This window comes from Balaenoptera musculus, chromosome 18 (assembly GCF_009873245.2).
Source record: "Balaenoptera musculus isolate JJ_BM4_2016_0621 chromosome 18, mBalMus1.pri.v3, whole genome shotgun sequence".
NCBI lineage: Eukaryota > Metazoa > Chordata > Mammalia > Artiodactyla > Balaenopteridae > Balaenoptera > Balaenoptera musculus.
In genome coordinates, this window is record NC_045802.1 from 78,981,949 (window position 1) to 79,004,611 (window position 22,663).

Consider the following 22,663-nt stretch of genomic DNA (forward strand, 5'->3'; position numbering starts at 1 on the left):
GGGCCCGACCCCGGGGCGGGAGCCGCGGAGCGGCTGGGCCGAAGGGCCGCAGCCCCACGAGGAGGGCGGCGCAGGGACCGCGCGGCGAGCCCCGCGGCCCCGTGACGCCGCCGCCTCCCCCCGCGCAGACGGACCGCGAGCCCAGCCCGAACCGCGCTTCCCGCAGACCCGACCCGGGGGGCGCGTGGGTGCACATCACGTCTATTTCCCCGTTAATTTCTAAGCCGGAGGTGCCCAGTTCCCCCGAGGGAGGGAAGGGCTCTCACGGCTGACAGCTCCGCGGCCGCCACGGCGGGGCCCGAAGGCAGCTCCCGCCGAAGGCACAGGCGGGGGCGGGCTCCTTCCTGACCCGCTGCTGGGGAGCGGAGGATTGTTTTAAGGGGTTAAGACTGTGACTTATACACTCTCCTCACTGGAAAACGGAGTTTAAACACAATTCAGATTTTTAAGTAACAATTCTTATACTTACACAATGCTTGTTTCATTTCTGATATTATACTTCAGTAAGAAGTATAAGAGTTAGCCTTTTTTTGGCCAATCTGCAGATGCACTGGCCCATTTCTTTGAAAGGACCTTGGCAAAAATAAATATGTGAATCTGACACAAACTAACGGACAGGGCAGTGGAGGAACAGGAGTGGACTTTGAAGTCTTACTGAAGTGTGGCTGTGTTATCTTCAAACTGCCATAAGGTCATCAGGCCACTGCTCTGAATGGCTACCAAGGATTTAAAATCCAGCGGATGAGCGCTGCAACTTCTACATAAATAACTCTGTAAAGATACCTGCAGTCTCGCTGATGGCATTAATTTGCCCTACAAATCTGGATTTGCTAGAGTAGAAACCCTACCTGGAAATTATGACAAACACACACAGCACAGGCAGAGGTAAGAGTCTCCCTACAGCATTTATGGGCTCTATAAAAACAAGGACCACTGCAGAGAAAGCTACAGGCCTGCAACGCAGCTGAGACGCAGAGGGCCATGCGAAAGGAAGACTGCTCTAGTCACGTGTATAACTTAATAGATGGTTAGAAACCACACGAGGTAAGCACATCGAAACAATAAAACTCAAGAAAAGGGAACTCGATTAGACGGCCACACCCATTCACGCTGGGGCACAGACCGGCTGCTTCCACATTTGGGGGCGGTGCGAACAACCACGCCAGGCCTGTGCTCACACAGGCCTCCACACCAGTGGGAACGCAGGATGCTCGCGCCCGAGGTTCTGTTTCTTTCATTGCCAAGTACGACCTCGTGCTGTGGTTCACGGTCAGTCCCTGATTTTCGGTGTCACAATCAATCTACTGCTCAAGAAAATACCTGAAAGTGCTGAAAATGCCCAGCTTTCTACGCTATGAAATCCAGGCACGCTCCCAGAAGTCCAGTGCTCACCCCGCAGCGAGGACGCAGCTCTCGTCCGTGAGGCCGTGCCTGGCCCCGCGGAGCAGCGATGCCGTGACAGCAGTGCCCCGGGAAACACGGACTGTCTCCCCATGGCCGTCTGTGCCTCCCCCAGGCCACGCCCTCCTGCTCAGGGAACTGGTGGGGGGAGGCGGCTGGGGGCCTGACACCCACGGCAGGCCGTCCCCATGCCCAAATCTGGACGTGCCCAGGGCGGAGGGCACACTGTTGGCTCGAAGCCCAGCTCACAGGAGTGGATCCAGCTCAACCTCTTCTTTGGGGCCCTTGCTCTCGGAATGCGGCTCCATCCCACTGGAGAGGCCCACGTGGAGCCCGGCTGAGCGCCAGTCAGAGCTCCGGGCCGATGCCCTTCAGGGTGGGTCACTCGTGCAGCCCGGGAGAGCCCTGCAGAGGAGCCACGCGGAGCACACTGCACACTCCTGAGCCAAGCGGGACAGTCGGGCTGGCAGCCGGAGCAGCTGACGCGGGGGGCCAGATGGGAGGCCTCGGCGGTGTGTGTGTGTGTTTGTGTGTGTGTGTGTGTCTCCACGTCCCACAAGCGGGACAGTCGGGCTGGCAGCCGGAGCAGCTGGCAGCCGGAGCAGCTGACGCGGGGGGCCAGATGGGAGGCCTCGGCGGGGTGTGTGTGTGTGTGTGTCCCCGTCCCACAGTGGCTCTTCTCCGCGCAAAGGGCACAAGCAGCCTCCAGGTTTGGTGCCTTTGCAGCGATGAGCAACTATAGCCCATGACATTTCCTTCTTTAGTAAGTTTTGCACAGACAGAGGAAATACGCATACTCTGAAAAAACAGCTATGACACCTGGAGAATTTAAATCAAAGTAAATTCAGCTTGTAAAAAGAAGCATTAAGTTAACCCAGCATTTTGATCACACAAAATGTTCAAATTTAACATAAAAATAGATGTATCCCAGAAGATATGGTAAAGAATATGCCTTTTTGTATAAATTCAGATCGAATACGCCTTTTTGTATAAATTCAGATCGAATACACTTTTGTATAAATTCAGATCACCTTTTTTTATAGAAAGAGTTAAAAGATGCCTTCACGAACAACACTCATGAGAAGTAAACAGTAGCTGCCTCGGAGACCGTGCCCCTCGCGTGAGTGTCACCAGCACCCCAGGGCCAGCGGAGACAGCTGCGCTGAGAAGGGGATTCCAGGCCTTTGTGAGGTGCATATTCGTCAGCCGTGATGTCAGAGACACTGAGGTCTCAGCATCCCCAGGAAAAGACCCGAGAGACTCCAGCTGCAGAAAAACCAGGATCGCGCGCTCCCTGTCCTCGGGGCCGGGGGCGGGGTCAGCACACCGTGGACAGCGGGGGGAACGGGTTCTGCTTGCTGACAACCAGCTTCTGGTGCTGGTGCGAGATGTAGCCTTTAATGTGACCCTGTGGGAGAAGAGCAGAGGCGGCGTATGTTTCTGGGCCTGGGTCTCGTCAAGCCCGCGGGGGTGAAGGACCTGGTGCTGTGGCACAAGTATCCCCCCCGCCAGTCACCGTGCAGTCAGCTCCCTGGGAGGACAACGAACGAACACGCGCAGGGGAGAACAGAGAAATACGTGCCGTGTGCATCCACCCCACCCGCACAGAGCCCTCTGGGAACAAGGAAGGCGTCAGAGCTCCCGGCGAAGACGGGGCCCAGGGGAGGCGCGGCCACACACCATGTAGATCAGGTTGGCCAGGATGCACTGGACCTCGGCGATGTCCACGTCCTCCACCTGCATGAACTTCAAGGCAACCAGGAACGCATCCAGAGACAGCTGGTGTGTCTTGAGTAACAGGTACCTGGAAGAGGGACAGAGCTCACGCTCATCAGGGACGGGATGTGAGGACGGAGTCAGTAGGAGAAACATCTGCTGAGAAACCTCTGTTCAAGAGGAACAAAGCATCTCCCACCTGCCAGATACACTTGAAAAATAAGAGCTTTTCATTCTGACTTTCCAATTTTAAAAAGCCACTAGTACAAATATACTTTACGTTTACTGAATATTTGCTTGAATCTCAGATGCACGTGTTCTCACATTTTAACATCCTTAAAATCGAGAAGCACCTTACGATGGACAGTGTCTCAGGTGTGATGAACTGGGGTCCTTGCTAATTTTGATATATTCCTCACAGCCAGAAAAAGTCTGACTTTGACTGAAGTTTAACTGAGAACCTGCTGGGACCAGGCCTCAGAGAAGAGTCAACTTCCAGAGTGACACGGAAGAAAAGAACAACCTCTGACGGACAGGGGTGGTGGGGAGGGTCAGTGGGTCACCAATAGAGGACACGGGCAACGGGTCCCACACTCCCGGCAAAATGGGAAACGCTTGGTTCTCAGGGCTGGCGCTAAAACGTCTGTTACAAGGTCTTCACCGCAACCCGAGTTATTCCTCCCGCAAGGGCGGGCAGACCTCCGCTCCCTCACCCGTGCAGCCGTGGCGCCAGGGCCCAGGGCAGCGCGTGGGCTGCGGAAGATGGATTTTATCCCACAGAATGAAAAAGAAAGGACTCTGCTTACACTTTCTTAAAAAGATTCCTGTAGGTGATAATCTTCAGCTTCTCGAGGATGAGGAAAATGCCGCACCGGATGAAGAAGGTCTCGTGCTTGGCCAGAGCCTCGTTCAGGAGGAGGAGGTTGCCTTCGCTGGGCGGTGGGACAGATGCACAGACACAGTCAGAACAACGTCCAGGACGAGAGTGTTCCCTCACAACATGAGGACGTCTGTGCTGATTTTATCTTCTAAGAGGTCTCAAATGGAAAAGGAAAAATACTCTACCTCACAGCTTTGGTCACCTCCGCAAACTGCATGAGATGGTACTTCCTCAGGAGCTCAATGGTTGGCATGTGACCCTAAGAGTAAATTTCCAGAATAAGAACCCTTTCACTTTTAACCAAATTGTCTTTGATAAAACTCTTATCAAGGAAATAAGTTTTAAAAACTTGCAACCTGCGTTTCTTAGGCTTTCTTCCTAAGTCGCTGAACAAGAACTGAAAGCATCCTAGTCTACTGGAAAAAAAAAAACAAAAAAACAACGCTGCTCTGGAAATCAGAAAACCTAGCCAAAACATGGTTTCGTCATCAGTGACATCTGACCTTGACCTCGACCTTCTCATTACTGTCTCATAGGAGGCGGTGACACCTGAAGCAGTACTAGGCTACAATTTAGGAATTCAGAAACAGCTTCCAGAAGAACCAGCTGAAAAATCTAAAACTGGTTGTTCCCGTGAAGTCGGGTTAGCAGTGGGGAGGGAGGTGTGACACTGTCTCTTTCCCACTACAAGTCGCCCTGAACTAGGTAAGTATGTGTGTGTTGTTTTGATAATTTTTAAAAATTTTTAAATGGGAGGAAAGGAAGCTCTATCTATTACTTTGAGAATGTTTTAATCAAATAACTTGGTAGCTATTTGTCACTTCTTTACAAATATCAAAAATAATTTTCAGTGACCAAGTAAGATACCTACAGACAGGCTGGAATGACCTTTTTCTTTCTTGGTTAATCCATTTCTATAAATTTAGATTTTTTAGGGGAAACAAAAATAATATGCACTTATTTTACTTGTCTTATACATGTTAAACTTTTGAGTTAGGGAACTTCAAGAGAAAGGAAACACAGGCAAGCCTTTCCAGAAGGATCTGGAAGTGCCAGTCACGGAAAGAGTAGTTCGGGTCACACCCAAGGCTCACTCCTCCTCAATTTTTGGGGTGTGCTCATGTGCAGCTCAGACTGTGACCCATCACACACCACTGGCTGCGCTGTAGAACATCTGCCCACTTCCTGTAGACAACAGGACCCGTGAGAGCTGGTGAGACCACTTACCAGGAGCATCTTCACAGGAAGTAGATAAATGAGGACCATCCTTTTGTTCTTCTGGCTCAAACGGTGGCAGTGCTCAAAAGCAAAGGACAGGTACTCCTCAGCTGCAGAGTCAGCCACAGACATGGTCACCACGGTCCCCACCCTGTGCCTGATGCTACCACCCACCCTTACATGAAGGCCCGAAAGGTTTCAGGAACTGCAAATATCTACCGTCAACGTTAACAAATAATTTCCTGCTGTGTCAGGTATTCAAAAATACCACTCAGTGCATATTCAGAGGAAAAGCACAGCAATACCTTCAGAGACTTCAGCTGAGAGTACAGGTGACCCCTGAACAAGGCAGTCTGAGCTGTGCGGGTCCACCTGTACACGGGCACTTGCAACAGTAAACACTGCGCTACCACGTGGTCTGGGGCTGGCTGATCCGTGGATGTGGAGGGACCGTGGGCACAGGGCTGACTGTGAGTCACACGGGGCTTAACCCCCTTGTTGTTCGGGGGTAAACTGTAATTTAAAAGCTTCTCTTCTTGGACTTCCCCTGTGGTGCGGTGGTTAAGAATCCGCCTGCCAACGCAGGGGACAGGGGTTCGAGCCCTGGTCCAGGAAGATCTCACATGCCGTGGAGCAACTCAGCCTGTGCGCCACAACTACTGAGCCCGCGAGCCACAACTACTGAGCCTGCACTCTAGAGCCCGTGCTCCGCAACAAGAGAAGCCACCGCAATGAGAAGCCCGCACACCGCAGGGAAGAGTAGCCCCCTCTCGCTGCAGCTAGAGAAAGCCCGCGCACAGCAACGAAGAGCCAACATGGCCAAAAAATAAATAAATAAATAAATTTATTTTTAAAAAGTAAGAAATAAAAGCTTCTCTTCTTATGCTTGATATTTAAAGGAAAAAAAAAAGATGGGGGAACTAACTAAGAAAAGCCCTCTTTCGAAAGCTGTAGATGTATTAAAAATTTTGTGAAAGAAAATGAAAAGTTGGTCTACACAACCCTACAGAGTAAAAAAACAGCACTTATTATGAGAGCGCTGTTATTTTTGTTATTGGAGCATCCATGGCCGTTGACACATGGAGAGGAGGTGCTCCTTACGTCTGGTGTGTTGCCTGAAGTCACATGCCTTCGTGTGCAAATAACTGTCGGAGAAGTGAGTTTAGAAAGTCTGGTCTGAGGACGAGAGAAGAATCATAACGGACCACCACATGCCAGCTACTCGAAAAGTTCAGAAACAAAAAACGTGGCTTCCCGTTCTCGAGAAAGCTAATGACACAAGCCACATAACGTGATTTCATGAAAGCGCAGCTCTGACGCGGCACCGATCCGCCACACACGGCCACAAGCGCCGAAGATGGCACCAGCGCAAAGCTCGTCCACCGCGGCTGGAGCTGAGCTACGCGCTGTCCGATCTCCACGTCCTGGGCCAACGGGACCAGCAGAGGCCATGGGGAAACACCAACTGTAGCCTGCGCCGCAACACCGGTGCCCAGAAAAGGACATGCTGGCGCCCGTCTCAGAGACCTGGCGCGGAGAGAGGAACTTCCCGTGGGACTTTCCCTCGTGGAACCAACGTAGTGTCAAAAATAAACACAGCCTGGGGCTTCCCTGGTGGCGCAGTGGTTGAGGGTCTGCCTGCCGGTGCAGGGGACACGGGTTCGAGCCCTGGTCTGGGAGGATCCCGCATGCCGCGGAGCAACTGGGCCCGTGGGCCACAATTGCTGAGCCTGCGCGTCTGGAGCCTGTGCTCCGCAACAAGAGAGGCCGCGATGGTGAGAGGCCCGCGCACCGCGATGAAGAGTGGTCCCCGCTTGCCGCAACTAGAGAAAGCCCTCACACAGAAACGAAGACTCAACACAGTCATAAATAAATAAATAAAAGAACGTGAATTTCTTTAAAAAAAATAAATAAATAAACACAGCCTGGACGCAGCCAACACCCGCGGTCCACCTTCAGCAGTAACAGGAGGCAGTGACCATATGCCCTGAACCCAGCCCCAGCTGCTCAGAAGCAGTGACACACCTTGCTTGAAGTCGCTGTCGAACATGGCCTTCCGCCCCACGTAGTACCTGTACGTCACCCGCTGGGCGGTGCTGTAGTCGTCCTTCAGGTTGGAGCTGTCGATGGCTCTGATGAGCGGTTTACACAAGTGGAGCTTGTTGATCTGTAAAGAGCAACCGTCTACCCTGAACAGCATTGTAAATAAGTAGGCAGGACAGACGTAAGCTTCTGGTTACGAAGTGCTCGCCTCCTTGCGGTGGGATTCCCGTCATCAGAACCGACGGCTGGATGCTAACCTCGCACCACAGCCGCCCGGCCTGACCACGCCCACCGCGGAGGGCGCCCCCGCACGGGGTGGGACCCCGCGCCCCACGCCCCGCGCCCCACGCCCCGCGCCCCACGCCCGCGCCCCTCGCCTGGCCGTCCCCGCACCGACACCGGCGTGAGGCGCTGGCACCTCCCTTCCCCTGGAGCCGAGCGCACGCCTCGCCGGGCGGAGGCTAAAGAGGACCACGGGCGTGAAGCGCTGACAGCAGCCCTCGCGCCGGGCAGCCCCTGGGCGCACGCCAGCTCCCAGGATTATGTGCGCAGCCGGGGGGGTGGGGGGGACCGCTTCCCGGCCATGCCCGGGAGGCCGGCTGACACTGAACAGAAGGGCTGTCTGGGAAGACAGGCGGAAAGCAGACCCAACAAAGAGACGCAGCGCTCTGACAGCATTTACCTTAAAATAGATCTTGAATAACTGATTCACCAGAAACAGCATGCCCCACTTCTTGGAGTCCTCTATGCCCGCACGGCTACGGGGAGAACGGTTATGTTAAAGCTGCCCAGGAAGTAAAGATGTCACGTGTCAACGCAAAATCAGCTTCCGCAACAAATTAGCGTCTTAAGATAGAGCCCCACGGCTCGAGTCATGTGCACGGAGGACTACAACGCCACGAAAGAAGACGTCTTTAGAAGTGCTAAATGTGTGCGGAAGCATAAGAGGTGGTTCTTTTCTCTTATTTCCTTATGAGACAATGGACTATTTGAAGCAAAAGCTAACAGCAGTCGTGGGGCTAAGGCCAGCGCCGGGCGGGGTGGCGGGGCGCTCACGTGTCGCTGGCGCAGACGCGGAAGCAGCTCATCAGCAGCTCGGCCGCCTTCTCCAGCATGTCCCCAACTTTGCTCTTTCCTTTCTTTACCAGCTGCTGATCTGCCTGATAGAAGATAAAAACCTTTACTTTTCATCTCCTCTAGACGCCTCGATTAAACAGAAGATCACGGCACAGCTAGAAGCAAAAACGTACAGCTGAGGGTCGTCCCCAAAGGTTCTGGCGAGACCATCTAGCCTGTGCTACTACGTTTTCCAAAACGGGGGCGTCTACAGCGTGTTCCAGCTCTTCCACAAATCAAACTGCTCTTCAACCAATTCAAGCCCGTAAGTCGGTCACGGACTCCTTGAGCCTGTGCCATGCGCTAACTAGCCTTTTCTTACTTGGCCGCGAAGCCCCATCTCCCACGCGCGTGACGTTTGCACGGTGCAGAGGACGGCAAGGGACGGGACTGGCGCCTGCCTGGTGGCCCCAACCGAACTCGAGGCCACTGTGTCCTGAACCCCGCGCACCCGCGTCCTCCCATCAACCAAACAATACAGCTAACTTCACTTTAGAGGGTCAGTGAGGATGCAGTAAATATTAACATTAGTAAGTCTTAGTCCTTGAATACATGTATTTTTAGTGTTCTTTGTGATGAAGCGGGAAGTCCACCTACAGCACGTCTGTTTTTAAGGAAAAGCACTGGGGCCACTGTCGAGGCCGCAAGCTGGACCGTGGAACAAACAACCTCAAAGCCTGGCCAGCCAGCGTGGGCCACTGGCCAGTGCGGGGCTCTGGAAAGTGAATGAAGCAAGGCTGTCACTCCCAGGCAAACACTAACCATTATCTGCTGCCGATGACATTTGCACTTTCAAGACAAACTTAGAACTTTGGAAAACTTGTATTGACCACCAAGAGCCTAGCGGCTTTCCATTGCTTCACGACTTCTCTGATGAGGTCACTGGAGATATTAACAAATGTAGAGTTTTCCTGGTTTTTGTTTTTTCACGTAATGAAATATGTCAACATTTGGAACATCTGGGTAACTCAGTGAACCAAAATTCTCCAAATGATCAATGTACAATGTTACAAAATCCTACAGGGGTAAAAGATCCATTCACCGTGCAGGACACACCAGTGGGTTTGGATGTAACGGGAAACGGTCACTGCTAAGCTTCAAGAGGCCACATTGTAACGAACCTTAAAAACTACTCTTGGGCTTCCCTGGTCGGGCAGTGGTTGAGAATCTGCCTGCCAGTGCAGGGGACACGGGTTCGAGTCCTGGTCTGGGAAGATCCCACATGCCGCGGAGCAACTGGGCCCGTGAGCCACAATTACTGAGCCTGCGCTTCTGGAGCCTGTGCTCCGCAACAAGAGAGGCTGCGATAGTGAGAGGCCCGCACCGCGATGAAGAGTGGCTCCCGCTTGCCGCAACTAGAGAAAGCCCTCGCACAGAAACCTAGACCCAACACAGCCATAAATAAATATATTAATTAATTTAAGAAAACAAAAAACAAAAAACTACTCTTGTAGTTTTAAAAGGTGTAGCTCAGAGAAGGGCATCTACGATCACCTGAAAAGGCTACCAGAACAGTCCTCCCACTTCCATGTACATCTACGTGAGGCCACACTTCATATATTCAACCAAAACAAGGTACTGCAAAGAGTGAATTCAGAAGCAGACATAAGAACCCGAGCGGCTTCTGTTGAGCCATACATTAAAGAGATCAAAATGGAAAAAAATGCCACTTTTTAGTACATTTTGTTCACTTTGAAAATGTTTTTTTTTAACTTAGAAAGTCAATTATGTTACCACATAAAAGGTTTATTATTTCAGGTGAACAATATTAAAAATTTTCCCAGTTAAAATTTCTAATACAGTAAGTATTGATATAACCCATACGAACAGAAGCTTCTGGGGGTCCTCAATAATTTCTATCTAAGTTATTATATTTTTCAGTTCTAAAATTTCCATTTGGTGCTGCTTTATATCTTGCATGTCTTTGCTGAGATGTCTCCACCTCCTTCAAGCGCGTTCGCACCTGCTCCCAGGGTTTTATGGCGGCGGGGGTGGAATCCCCATCCCATCCTCAGTGTCGGGTGCTTGCTGACTATCTCCCCCATTCAGAGTCTCAAAGGCCAAGAGTCCCGATTCCTGGTATGACAAGGGACTCTCGATTATATCCTGGATGCCCGGGATGTCGTAAGACTGTGGCTCTTCTTGTTTCAGCCAGGCCTGCGCTCACACCACGCCACCCACTGCTGACAGGGCTGGGCCTGCAGGCCCGGGCGGAGGCAGCTGGGACGCTCCCCGCCCCAGAGGTGGGGTGGAAGGGAGGGAGCCGCGTCGTCCCTGCCTGTCAGTGTCCCGGGGTTTCAGGCTTCCCCAGACCGAACCAGGACGCCCAGGACGCCCAGGAGACGAGAAAACGCAGGGAACTCGCTGCTCTGCCCCTTCTTCTCTCCACCTCTCAGAGCCACGCTGGCCTTAAAACTCCCAGCAGGAGGGAGAGAAACACGTGCCTACCGTGTCTTGTCCAGAACCAGAAGTTATCAATAGTTTTTAAAACTGTAAAGGGGTGTCAGGACCAAAAAGTTAAGAACTGCTGCTCCCAAAATGGCTTATGCTGACCCCAAGGGGAAATCGACTCATAAAATCCTCCTCGTTCCAGAGAACCCTCAGCACTCCCTGAATCTACACCAGGGAGAGGGGACGAGGCGCATCTCCGCAGCTGACGAGAGCGCGGTCCCTCATGCGTGAGCCCAGCCACCCCCGTGCCCTTGCTCTCCACGCCGGATTCACCCGACCCCACGTGTTCCTCAAAATTTGTGGAAAGAATGACATGAAATTAAGCAACAGATAGATAACGAGTTTGGGTTTAAAACAACAGTGACAGAAACTGAACTTACATTATTGGCAAATATTCGAAGGTCAAGTGCCACTGCATACATGACAGGCAGAGCCCTACGGGGCAAAAACAAGTACATTTGAAGAAGCTCTGAGGTCAGAGGTTCCAATACCAGAGGTGGGGACGCCAGGGCTACCATCCAGAAGGGGGGTCACCAGCCCACGCCCGGGGGCTGCTATGCTTTCCCTCCCCCTCCTCCCGGGCAGGCGGCAGCCCCTCCCCATCTGCACGGAGACGCGGGAAGTCGACGGGCCCAGCCCCCGCCGCACCCTCCCCCTACGCTGGGACAGGACTCCCTCCCCTCAGCCCCTACCACCAGCCAACAGCTCCACTAAAACAAGACGTGGTTTACAACGATCTCCTAACAGGGCCCGAGGTATGTAACAGACCAATGCCATAAAACGACTTTTCAAAATCTAGCTGGCAGTGTTAATTTTATGTGTAAGAGAGATCTTCACTTAAAAAGGGTTTTTTTTTTTTTTTTTTTTTTTTAGTAAAAGGTATTTGCAAGCTTTCAGTTATTTTAGTATAAACAAAATTTCAGTATTTACCAAGATTTTTAATAAATCATAAAATAGTTTACCAAGGAATTTAAAATAACCCAGTTATCATGTATTCTATCATCCCAAATGAACTGTAATTGATCTACATCTTTTATCCAAGTTTAAAACCAAAAGTAAGTTCAAAATTGACAATTAAAGGGAAAAAGTAATATTTAATAAATATTTGGGGGCATGGAATGGCTGAAATACTTCATATTTACAGAAAAACACTGCAAATAATCTGGCTCACCTGCCATTTAAGTTCACACTGACTATTAAAACTCCATTATCTGTGTTGATATTATCACGTCAACACACAATATTACATACCAACACAGAAAACACAATTAAAACTTCTGCTTTTAAAAAAGAAAAAAGTGGGGCTTCCCTGGTGGCGCAGTGGTTAAGAATCTGCCTGCCAATGCAGGGGACACGGGTTCCAGCCCTGGTCTGGGAAGATCCCACATGCCGCGGAGCAGCTGGGCCCGTGAGCCACAACTACTGAGCCTGTGCGTCTGGAGCCTGTGCTCCGCAACGGGAGAGGCCGCGACAGTGAAAGGCCCGCGCACCGCGATGAAGAGTGGCCCCCGCTTGCCGCAACTAGAGAAAGCCCTCGCACAGAAACGAAGACCCAACACAGCCAAAAAAATAAATAAATAAAAGTTAAAAAAAAATAAAAGAAAAGAAAAAAGAAAAAAATCATTTGCTAATTTCCAGCTGTTTCTGTTTGTACTTACCAGTTTTCTTCTTTGTGGGCCTGAAATGCCCGTAGGAATGATGTAGTATATTAAGGAAGGTCCGACATAAAAAGTTCAAGTCATGCTACAACTGAAAGACTAAAGAACAACGAGAGTTCTAAATTGTAAGGGCTATAGCTCACCACTTAAAAGATTATGTATAACAGCAGCAGGTTCCTGAAGGGAAAAAATACATAAGCCCACATTACAAACGCCTGAGTATCATTAGGTATAAGTAAATACATTTATTTCATACATACTTTCCCCAAAGTAAGAAAAAGACTGTTATAAGATTTTTAAAAGTGGCAATTTCACACATTTTATTTGGTTTCTCTGAGCCCAGATGATCACAACTTATATATAATGTGCTTTAGAATCTGTAGTGTCAAGTTTATTTCATTGATTACAGAATTCCTGCATTCAAAGGAGACTTGGCTGGTCAGTAACCAATTCTCTTCTGTGTATATTAAGCAAGATGGTTAAAAAACTGGCAACTAAAGGGAATTCCCTGGCGGTCCAGTGGTTAGGACTCGGCACCTTCACTGCCGGGTTCCACAAGCTGTGCGGCTTGGCCAAAAAAAAAAAAAGCAACTAAAGTCTGGAGATACATATAAACAATACTAGAATACTCACTGACCAGGGCCTTAGCCATAAGATATCACTTAAATGATTTAAATCAGAATTGGCTTGATTAAGGCCCTCAGTGACCACAATTCAGTGATGCTGTGTGTGGCGTCCACTCTTCCATCTGTGCCCGGATCTGCAAGTTCTTCTATTTCTCCAAGGGGACTAACCCATCCCTGTAACTATACTGAATGTTGGAAAGGCAACAAAATATTATTCTTCACAATAGAATTAAATAAAATCCTTAATCATAACCAATGTTCTTCCCTACCATATAGGTGACTGGACACCAGTCTGAAGGCCATGCTAAATTTAAGTACCTGAGTGGAAGAGCTAAATGAGCTTCTCCTGCTTTCTAATTAAAGGTGTGACTAAAACTGGCCTGATGTTTCAAGATCTTAGCCCCCAAGTAACCCGCTGTATCTGTCAGACATTGAACAGTAACGCACACGACAAAAGATATTGGACAATGACGGTCTGGCACTTGTACGCCTCTATGAAGTCGTGGTTCCCCGCCGCGTACGTGCACCTGGAAAGGAAGCGGTGGACACTGAGGACGGCGGGGCAGAAAGTGAGCGTCCTCGCTGAGAACCGGCATGAACCCTGCGGACCGCACTGCTCACTCCCAGCACAAACGCCCTGCTCGCAACCGACCCAGCAGATTACAAGGAGGCTCACAAGAGACCACAGGGTACAAGAGGAAATCCCACGCTACATGCTGGGCCTGTTCTTTCAAGTCCCAGAATGAGAAACCCAGCTGCAGAGGTTCCACTAACAACACGCAAATGGCCCTTCTCGGGCATCAATGGGCAAGGACACTCTACCCAGACGCCTGGCTGGCATTGTCACTCTCAGTCAGTCCGTCCCCAAATCTGGCGCCTCATCCATGCTGCACAGAGCTAGGAAGTTGCTACAAGAAACACAGCAGCACTCCAACTTTTCCAGAGATCTCAGGGGCCCCGCAGGTCTGCCCCGCCCTGCCCCCGCACCCCAGCCCGCTCAAGACGCTGGAAAAGAGGGCAGGCACGAGGACAACCAAATACCACACACTTTAAGACCTAGAGCTTGCCTGAATCGAGGCTTTAGAGGTGAAAACGGCAGACATGACATGTGAATAAAAAGCAGAATTTCATCTGCTCTGCTCTGCTCCAGTTTCTTTCCCAGTAAGGCCAAGAGGTTAAAAACCGGGCGTTTCCATGAAAAACGCAAGTCGATAGTGGGCGCCACATCCTACTGCACAAAAGACCACTACACAGCCAGTAGGATGAATATCAAATGCTTTTTAGAGCATTACACAGAAGACACACACACATCCATGATTACCATTTCATGTTAACTTTTGAAAACATACGTGGTCCCTGAATAAAAAATTTATTAAAATTCTAAAGTATTTCATTTTATTTTTTTTTAAGTATTTTAAACTTCACAAGATTTTCATAGGTGTTACCAAAGTGAAATTACAAACACACTTTTCTACTTTTTCAAAGGAAATTTTTCACTGCTTCAAGCATAAAATGATGGTAAATAAAACCCCTAGTCAGTTCAGCAATTTTCAGATTTGCTTGTTTTTCTTCCTCACTCATGGATTACCTTAAATGAGCTGCAAACATTTCGTCATAAGGGGGTTCCAAAACTTGTTGACACTTCTCTTCTGGAGAGGCCATCTAAATGATCGTAAGAAAAATGGTAAAAATAAAATTAACTGGGACAGAAAGAATGCAACACGTAGGAAGAGATTCAGACAAACCTTTGTTTCAAAAGAATTTACACTTAACAGTTGATAGTAACTCTTCACACTTTAGCACTTCAAAAAAAAAGGTTCATTTCTTCCACACATATTTATCAAGCACGACCTACGTACAGGGCAGGAGATGAACACAATTCGCTTTGTCTACCACAGGCCAGGAAATACTCTAGGCATGTTCATATACATCTTAATCTATTTATTAAGCAGCTACTATGTGCCTCGTGTGAGGTCGAAGGAGCTGGAGACAATGCCTGGGGGAAGGGGGGTCGGGGGGGTCAGGAATCGCTCGTGCTCACTTCCTGCTGACAGGACTGCCCACTCAGGGTCCTGAGAGACAGCAGACATTCACCTCGAACTTGCCCTCGCCTCTCAGTGGCCAAATTCTGGATGACACGAGCATCACAGTGGATTATGCAGTGCACTGAATTTAAAAGAAAGGGACTCAGTGAATCCACACTGATACAGCTCTATAATGAGACAGGGAGAATGGCAGCATGGGAAGGATCACCACCTTACAGCCCCTGACGAAACAACCAGGCAGACAACGGGCCCAGCGAGGCAGCTGTCACATGGAAGCACGTGGAGTTCTGGAGCGAAGGAATCAGTCTTAGGTCACAAACGGGCGAGCAGACGTGTACCAGGGACAACCTGACAGCAAGCTGAACCCGAGTCCCATCAGGACTCCGAGCACTTTCTTTTTTTTTAATTTAATTTAATTAATTTATTTTTGGCTGCGTTGGGTCTTCGTTGCTGCGCGTGGGCTTTCTCTAGTTGCGGCGAGCGGGGGCTACTCTTTGTTGTGGTGTGTGGGCTTCTCACTGCAGTGGCTTCTCTTGCTGCGGAGCACGGGCTCTAGGCATGTGGGCTTCAGGAGCTATGGCACGTGGGCTCAGTAGTTGTGGCTCGCGGGCTCTAGAGCGCAGACTCAGGAGTTGTGGCACACGGGCTTCACTGCTCCGCAGCATGTGGGATCTTCCCGGACCAGGGCTTGAACCTGTGTCCCCTGCATTGGCAGGCGGATTCTCAACCACTGCGCCACAAGGGAAGCCCAGGGCACTTTCTTTCGAAAGAAAAATTTAGGTCCCTGATAGGACACTCCAACACTGTAACGGCTATCAGCGAGGAAATGGGTGTTACAAAATATCAACAATATCTTCCACAGAAGCTATTGCTTGGAGAGCATTTATGATCTGAATCAAGAATGCTTATATTTTAGAGCAGGGGCTGGCAGATGCTCACGTAAACGGCCAGCCAGGAAATGCCGCAGGCTCTGCAGGGCCCATGCGCCTCTGCGGCAGCCAGCGCGGAACGCAGGCGGCTGTGCTCCAACAAAACCTCACTGGCAGCAACAGCACACGGCTTTGGGCTCCAGGGACAGCCAGGCCTGGGCGGAGCCCGAGCCCCACTGCCTGTCCGCTGGATGACCTTGGATGACCTGGCCCCGCTACTGCACTTCTCTGAACCCCAGAGAGTCGTGTGGAAATTAAATGCAGGAAAACGAGCACAGATCTCAGCACAGACTCTGAGACACGGTGCTCAATTAATGCTCAATAAATGAACTGGAATTAGATAAACTGTGAAGGAACTTGGCAATTTTCAAACAAGAGTGGCAATATTGGTTTCCTTCCTACTCAAAGTCTAGACTTTTCTCAGGAAGCTGGGGACCCTGTAGCCCTCTCAGACGCCTGTGCGTGCGGCGCCACACCTACCTGAAGCCGTGGGTTGGCAACATGAGGGTGCTTGAAAGACACCAGCTCTGCAAGGGATGACCCGTCTCTGGTGTCAATTGCTTCATAGACCTGAAGCGTTTGGAAAGAGAAGAGCTAAGTGGAAAATAAAACACTCTGTCCTAATGGAACCTAGACAGCACGCTGCACACCCCTAAACTTTCCCTACTTTGAAAGGAGTCAAAATATAACAATCAGTACTCTCCTTAGCCAGCAAATAATCACTGCATTTGAAAATGAGATCTCCTGGAGGCAAACAGGTGACTTACCGTTAAAAACAATGAAAAAGCAGAAAAAGCCAGCGGTTTATTATTTGCTTATTAATGAAGGTGAATTATTCAATTTTACTCAGTCATACTAACAAACATTTGAAAATCCACTTATACAGCTTATGAAGAAGAAAATAGAGCTTGAAAATCACATATGTCCAAAATTCAAAGCACTTCCACTCAACCTAAATTTAAAATAAAAATGGGAAGGCAATGACCAAATAAATGTCACAGTCACACAATAGGACGCCTGAGTGTTGTGAAAGAGAATCAAATAGATCTACTTGTAATAACATGGAAAAGTGTCCACAACATACTTACTGTTAATTCCAAAAAAATTAGTTGCAGAAAAACTGTACAACTTGATCTTGGAGAAAAAGAAAAACTAAGTATCGATATGACGTGTAAGCACAGGAAGAAATGTGGGGCCCCAGGCCGCACCAGCTGACCCCTGGCCAGTGGAGTGGGAGCCGGGGTGGCCGAGGAGAATTTTATTTTATATATTTCTATACTGGAGGCCTGCGTTACAGCAGAAATTTTGTAAATAGAAAACCAAATGATATTTTAAACTTATATTTATCAAAAAATGACATAAAAATCCTAACCATACAAGTGAAGACAAAGCCAAGCATAAAGCTGCACGTACTACAGCATCATTTATCCACAGAAAATTAGGTACGGAAAGTATATGCAGGGGCGACGTGAGAGGACACACGAATGCACACCCACGAGAGGTGCTCACATCACCGCCCACCAGCAGGGTTAACACTGAAAGGCCGACCACCCTGAGCGCTGCTGAGAACACAAAGCGCCTGGAACCCCAGCCACCGCTGGCGGGAGGGCGAAGGGGTGCAGCTGCCTGGGGAAACGGTGAGGCACGCGACCCTCCCACCCGGTGACCCGACGGCCAGGAGGAACGGAGGCCCATGCTGCCTGGACACCTCCAGGACCCAGCTCCTCGTCTGCTGCACACGCAGCATCGACTGGGAAAGTTTCACCGCCGTCTCTAAGGCATTTCACAGAATAAAGGATTTGCCACTTGACTATTCAACAAACTACATATGCGCTTATATTTTGAGCCAGCAATCCCACTTCTGGGGATTTACCTTACAACAAGAAACAAGATATTCGTGCAGGCTTACTTGCTGATGTATTATAATGAGTAATCACAAAATACACAAAATCAGCGCCCCTGCCTCCGAGAAGCTGATAAAGCCCACGACATTCCCGTCACCGGGGGTGTGACGGAAAACAGAAGGCTGGTGACAGACTATGGGCAAGTCTTAAAGAACTGATGCACTGCTCGGCAGACAGTAGAATCACTGGCAGGCCAGTCACCCGCTCTGGTCACCGTTAATGTGTCACGCCCCAGAACCTTTGGCCCTTTCACTTAACACCCGCACTGGACCCTGCGGCCGGACCCCAGGTCAGCCTGTTGAGCAGTACCTGTGGGCCTGGACCAGGGACTGCAGACCTCACCAAGTGAAGCTCACTAGCTCTGGGCGCTCCCAGGAGGAAATTCTCTTCCCGGGATGCTGCTGGTCACCTTGCATTCTCCAGGTTCCAAGCTGGTCCACAGGGGGATCATCTACTCATGAACTCATAATCCTTTAAAAATATGTTTTCTAGCTCCAGCCACTGAAAAGGCATAGAATTAATGACTCCCCAGTAGCAATGGGCACACCTAGCACTCAGGTTTGTTTTCTAAATTCTATTCCCCACTAAGAGGAACCAGAGCTCCCTGGGGAAAGGGCAAATCCAGCACTGGGACAGGGAAAGAACTAGGTGAGCCTGGAGTATATATTATTGTGCCAGAAAGCAAGGCAAGGCTCAAAGAAGGACAGAGGCATGTCAAAAAGCCACAGAATGGGGACATATGTATAACGGATTCACTTTGTTATAAAGCAGAAACTAACCCACAATTGTAAAGCAATTATACTCCAATAAAGATGTTAAAAAAAAAAAAAAGCCACAGAAACCAGTTTGAATGGACTCCCAGTGGTCAAATCTGGGACAATTCGAGCTTCAAAAAGAATAATAACATTCCCACTATTGGTACTGGATTATAACTAGGCATTAAAAGTAATCTATAATGATGCTTTCAAAAAGAGGGGCATAGAGGAAAGCATTGTTTAACTGCTGAAACACTAGCTAGTAAATGTAGAAAGAACGATAGGCAATCACCACTTGGCAACCACTAACGTAATAACTGACTTGGGAAAACCATTTTGTGGGAGGGTGTAGGGAACAGGACGCTCAGTGGTTTTCAGGGTCCGTCCAACAGCCCACAGGTTAATCGCAATGCGGAAAGGTACCTCAACGGCGGAGTCATCTGATGGGCAGATGCCTCCTTAACCAAGTGGTCCCGTCAGCATCCCCAGCGCTGGGAGAGGCCGCGGGAAATCCACACGATCCGACTGAACCCGGATCTAATCATCAGGAACAGCCAAATAAAGGCAGCTGGTGAGGCATTTACAAGTCATTGGGCCTGGACACGTAAGAAAGGTTAAATGTCATAAAAGCCCCCTTCCCCAAAAGGCAAGAGGACTCTTCTAGAAGACTAAAGGGCAAAGCACCCCAATGCCATGTGATCTGACTGGACCCTGGGTTTCAAAAAAGAGGTTCCAAAGAAGATTGGGGGTGGGGGGGTGTGGATTAAACTACGGATTCTACACTGGAAAATGCTGATGTTCAGTTTCTCGGATGCACCAAAGGCGCTGCAGTTACACAGTGGACGGCCTGGGTCTCAGGCGCACGCTCAGGAAGGTGAAGGCCACGGGATCACCGGGAAGAAGCGCGTGGGCCCAGAGGGAAGGATGAGCGAGCACGGTGGGTACACACCCGGGTGAGGGGTACACACCTCTCCATTCTATTCTTTCAACTTTCCTGTAGGTTTGAAATTTTTCAGGAAAAAAAAGTTGGAGGAAAAAAATTTTAATGTAGACACAGCTTTTAAAAAGTAACCTGCCGTGTGAAATAAGAGTTTGTGTAATGGACAAGAGAATGAAATAAAAGACACTAAAAAAAATAATACCAGCCCTCAGAGAGATACTAGAAGTGATGGAGAGATCCACCTCGGGGAGAAGCATGCAAACTGATCTTTTTCTAAGGAGAACAACAAATCTTTAAAATAAAATATATGGGGAAATGTAAGGTAAATTAATTCAAAAAGAAACTAAATGGAATGCCTGCTGAAACTTGAGTGCTGAGCAGAAAGGGGGTGTCGCCGCGGGCCGGCTATTCAGAGGCAGCCCTCCTGGGCCCTCGTGCTGGGGGTCCCACACTACAAGACTCTGACCACTGGCTCTTTCACTAGGGCCGTTACTCAGGGCTGTTCATGTGACGAGTTACCTTGAGAAACGAGATAATGTCTCTCCCATCCCAACCCTAGACAAAAACCAGACTGCTTACTGCCTGCTACAGGACAGGTAGATTCCCCAGGTTCTGTCTCTCTCAGGTACACGTGCAGCCGCCCTTCTGGGCCCGTCACATCGCCTGTGGGACTTCGGGCCCAGGGAACCACACCAGCACGTGATGCTGTGCCGCCTGCCACACAGAGTAATAAGGTCCCTGGTCTCTGACCCAGGAATCGCACGTGTTCTGCCAGCATCCAAGAAACTAACAAGAGACCTCATGGGCTACTGAGGGTAAAATCAAATCCCAGACCCAACAGCTAATGGAAGTTATCACAGAGACCACGGGAAATGAACGACATACGACTTGTCCACAGGTGGTTGCTGGCCGAGGATGTTGCAAAGGTGAGAAATAAGTCCAAGCTGACAGAGTCACTGAGATTCAAGCAACAATAAACTTTGGAAGCTAAGGAATAGGCAGGTTCTGACTCGGACAGGAAGTGGCTGAAGCTTGGGCTAACAGAGGTAGTGAGCTTGGTGTCACAGCGTGGACTCTGGGGCCAGGACTCCCAGTCTGAATGTGCTACTTACTAGCCCAGTGACCTTGGAAAGTCACTTAACATCCTCTGTAAAATGGGGCTTTTGCAATGGACCAACCTCCTAGGGAAACAGTGGCGATGACGCGCTGCCGGGTACCACGGCGCCTGGCTCTCGGTAAGCCTTCGCCAAGCACTCATCGTGCCTGGTCTTCTCACAGCCACCCCGCTGTCCCGTGGGGTGGAACAGAGAAGACAGACAATTACAGGAGATTCTCAGAGTGCTCCTCTGGGAAGGCAGGGAACAGGACCGAGCGGTAGTCTGGAGAAACAGAGGCACAGGAAACGGAGACACAGGCCAGCGCGAGTTCTAGCTCACTGCTCACTAGAACGTGGAGGTCCGAGCACTGGTACATCACTCGGCCTCACGCCCCTCCACCTGCCTGCATCTATCCAGCCCACACACTGTGCTGCACACCACGTGGCTCAGATACTGTTCAAGGCACACACAGTGCCCCTCCCCCCAAACCCTGGGGTTAGGTGTGGGCCAGAAAACTGTAAGAGATTTAGAAATATACAAAAGATACAAATATACAGAAGATAAAAGTTATAAAAAAGCATGAAATTCTGGAGAGACTCTATATTCACATTGGTTCTCAAATGTCTACGTACTTGTTCAACTTTAAATAAAAACTGATATTGAAAAATGTTAACTCTGCAAAGGTAAGGCCAAGGTGGACTTTTCCTTAAAGAAAAGGTCTTAGGCCTCATTCAGAAGACTGCAAACGAATGTATATTTGTAAGCTTTAAGTTAAGATTAAAGCATGTATCTGTTTTTTCATGATTCCCGTTTTAACCAACTTTCTCAACTAACCAAACAACTAATGGTTCCAATCTTGTTACACTATATTCAACTGACAACTAGATATCTTGGCCTGGTTGTCAACAGACACCTCCAACTCGACACGTCCAAGACTACATTTGTTTTTCCCTCCAAATCTGTCCTGCTCATCTGCTGCCCAACTAGAAACCTGGGAATCATTCTTGACTCCTCCCCGTCCCCCAACGGCACATCCTTATTCACCAAGCCCTGGTAAAGTATCCTTCAGATATTCTAAAAAGCCCACTCCCCCTTTTCCTCATCCCTATTACCACGGTTCTAGTTCTGCGAATTAGCACAGCTCAGAGGAAAGACTACAAGCTTTGAATCCATAATTACCTATGTTTGCGCTGTGCTGCTGCGTTCACAGGCTGTATGGACAAAACCCTGAGAGACACACTTCCCAAAGGATGTAAGCAGCGGATCGCTAACACAGACCGGCTCGCAGCCGGACCACTTGCTCTGTCCCCCCGTTACTTCCACCACTTTGTCCCCCCTCCCCACACGCCCCTAAACTGAGAGCGCGGCCAGGGGCTCCAGCGCAGCCGGCGGACAGACTCGCCCGGGCTCCCGCTCCGGCCCGCAGGCCAAGACAGCGGGAGGACAGCTGGCAGGCGGCCCGCTGGCCGAGGAAAGTTACCTGCTGCAGGTACTGGTTGATGGTGATGTGCGCCATGGCCGCTCCCGCCGCCGCCCCGCGGAGCTGCGCGCTCCGTCGCCGCCGTCGCGTCACTTCCGGGCCGCGGTCCGGTCCCGGCCCCGCGCCGCCGGCCCCGCCTTCCGCGCACGTTGGTTCCGGAGGCAGCGTGTGCGCGGGAGTGCGAGCCCCGGGTCGGCATGGCGGCGCGCCCGGGCTGAGGAAGGTCGGGGGCTGCGCTGCGACTCCCTGCCCCCCACACGAGGCCGCCTCGTCGACGCCCCGGTGCCCGGGCCTGCCGGGCCCTCGGCTGTTGCGGGTTCCACACGGACCGCGGCGGACGCGGACTGCGGCGCCCGCGAGCTCGGGGCTGGGTCGGGTCGGGGTCTGGCGCGCTCCCGAGGCCT

The 22,663-nt window shown here is 50.2% G+C and overlaps 1 protein-coding gene across 4 annotated transcripts; it reads right to left on the minus strand.

Annotated features, from left to right (window-relative positions):
* Positions 1-130: 130 nt before the first annotated feature.
* PCID2 (PCI domain containing 2) lies at positions 131-22,374 on the minus strand. 4 transcript variants are annotated; one of them, XM_036831720.1, is made up of 14 exons: positions 22,260-22,369; positions 16,564-16,677; positions 14,698-14,771; positions 13,571-13,636; positions 12,484-12,525; positions 11,206-11,260; positions 8,315-8,418; positions 7,941-8,016; positions 7,241-7,382; positions 5,225-5,325; positions 4,183-4,256; positions 3,924-4,049; positions 3,082-3,205; positions 131-2,809 (listed from the first exon to the last, which is right to left on the minus strand). In XM_036831720.1, exons 1-14 carry the CDS (start codon positions 22,293-22,295, stop codon positions 2,720-2,722), a joined length of 1,224 nt encoding a protein of 407 aa, XP_036687615.1. In that variant the 5' UTR covers positions 22,296-22,369; the 3' UTR covers positions 131-2,719. The 4 variants fall into 4 exon arrangements, with proteins under 4 accessions (XP_036687615.1, XP_036687617.1, XP_036687618.1 ...); XM_036831721.1 differs by having other exon boundaries at positions 132-2,809; positions 16,564-16,653; positions 22,260-22,374; XM_036831722.1 differs by lacking the exons at positions 11,206-11,260; positions 12,484-12,525; positions 13,571-13,636; positions 14,698-14,771; positions 16,564-16,677 and having other exon boundaries at positions 22,260-22,300.
* Positions 22,375-22,663: the final 289 nt, after the last annotated feature.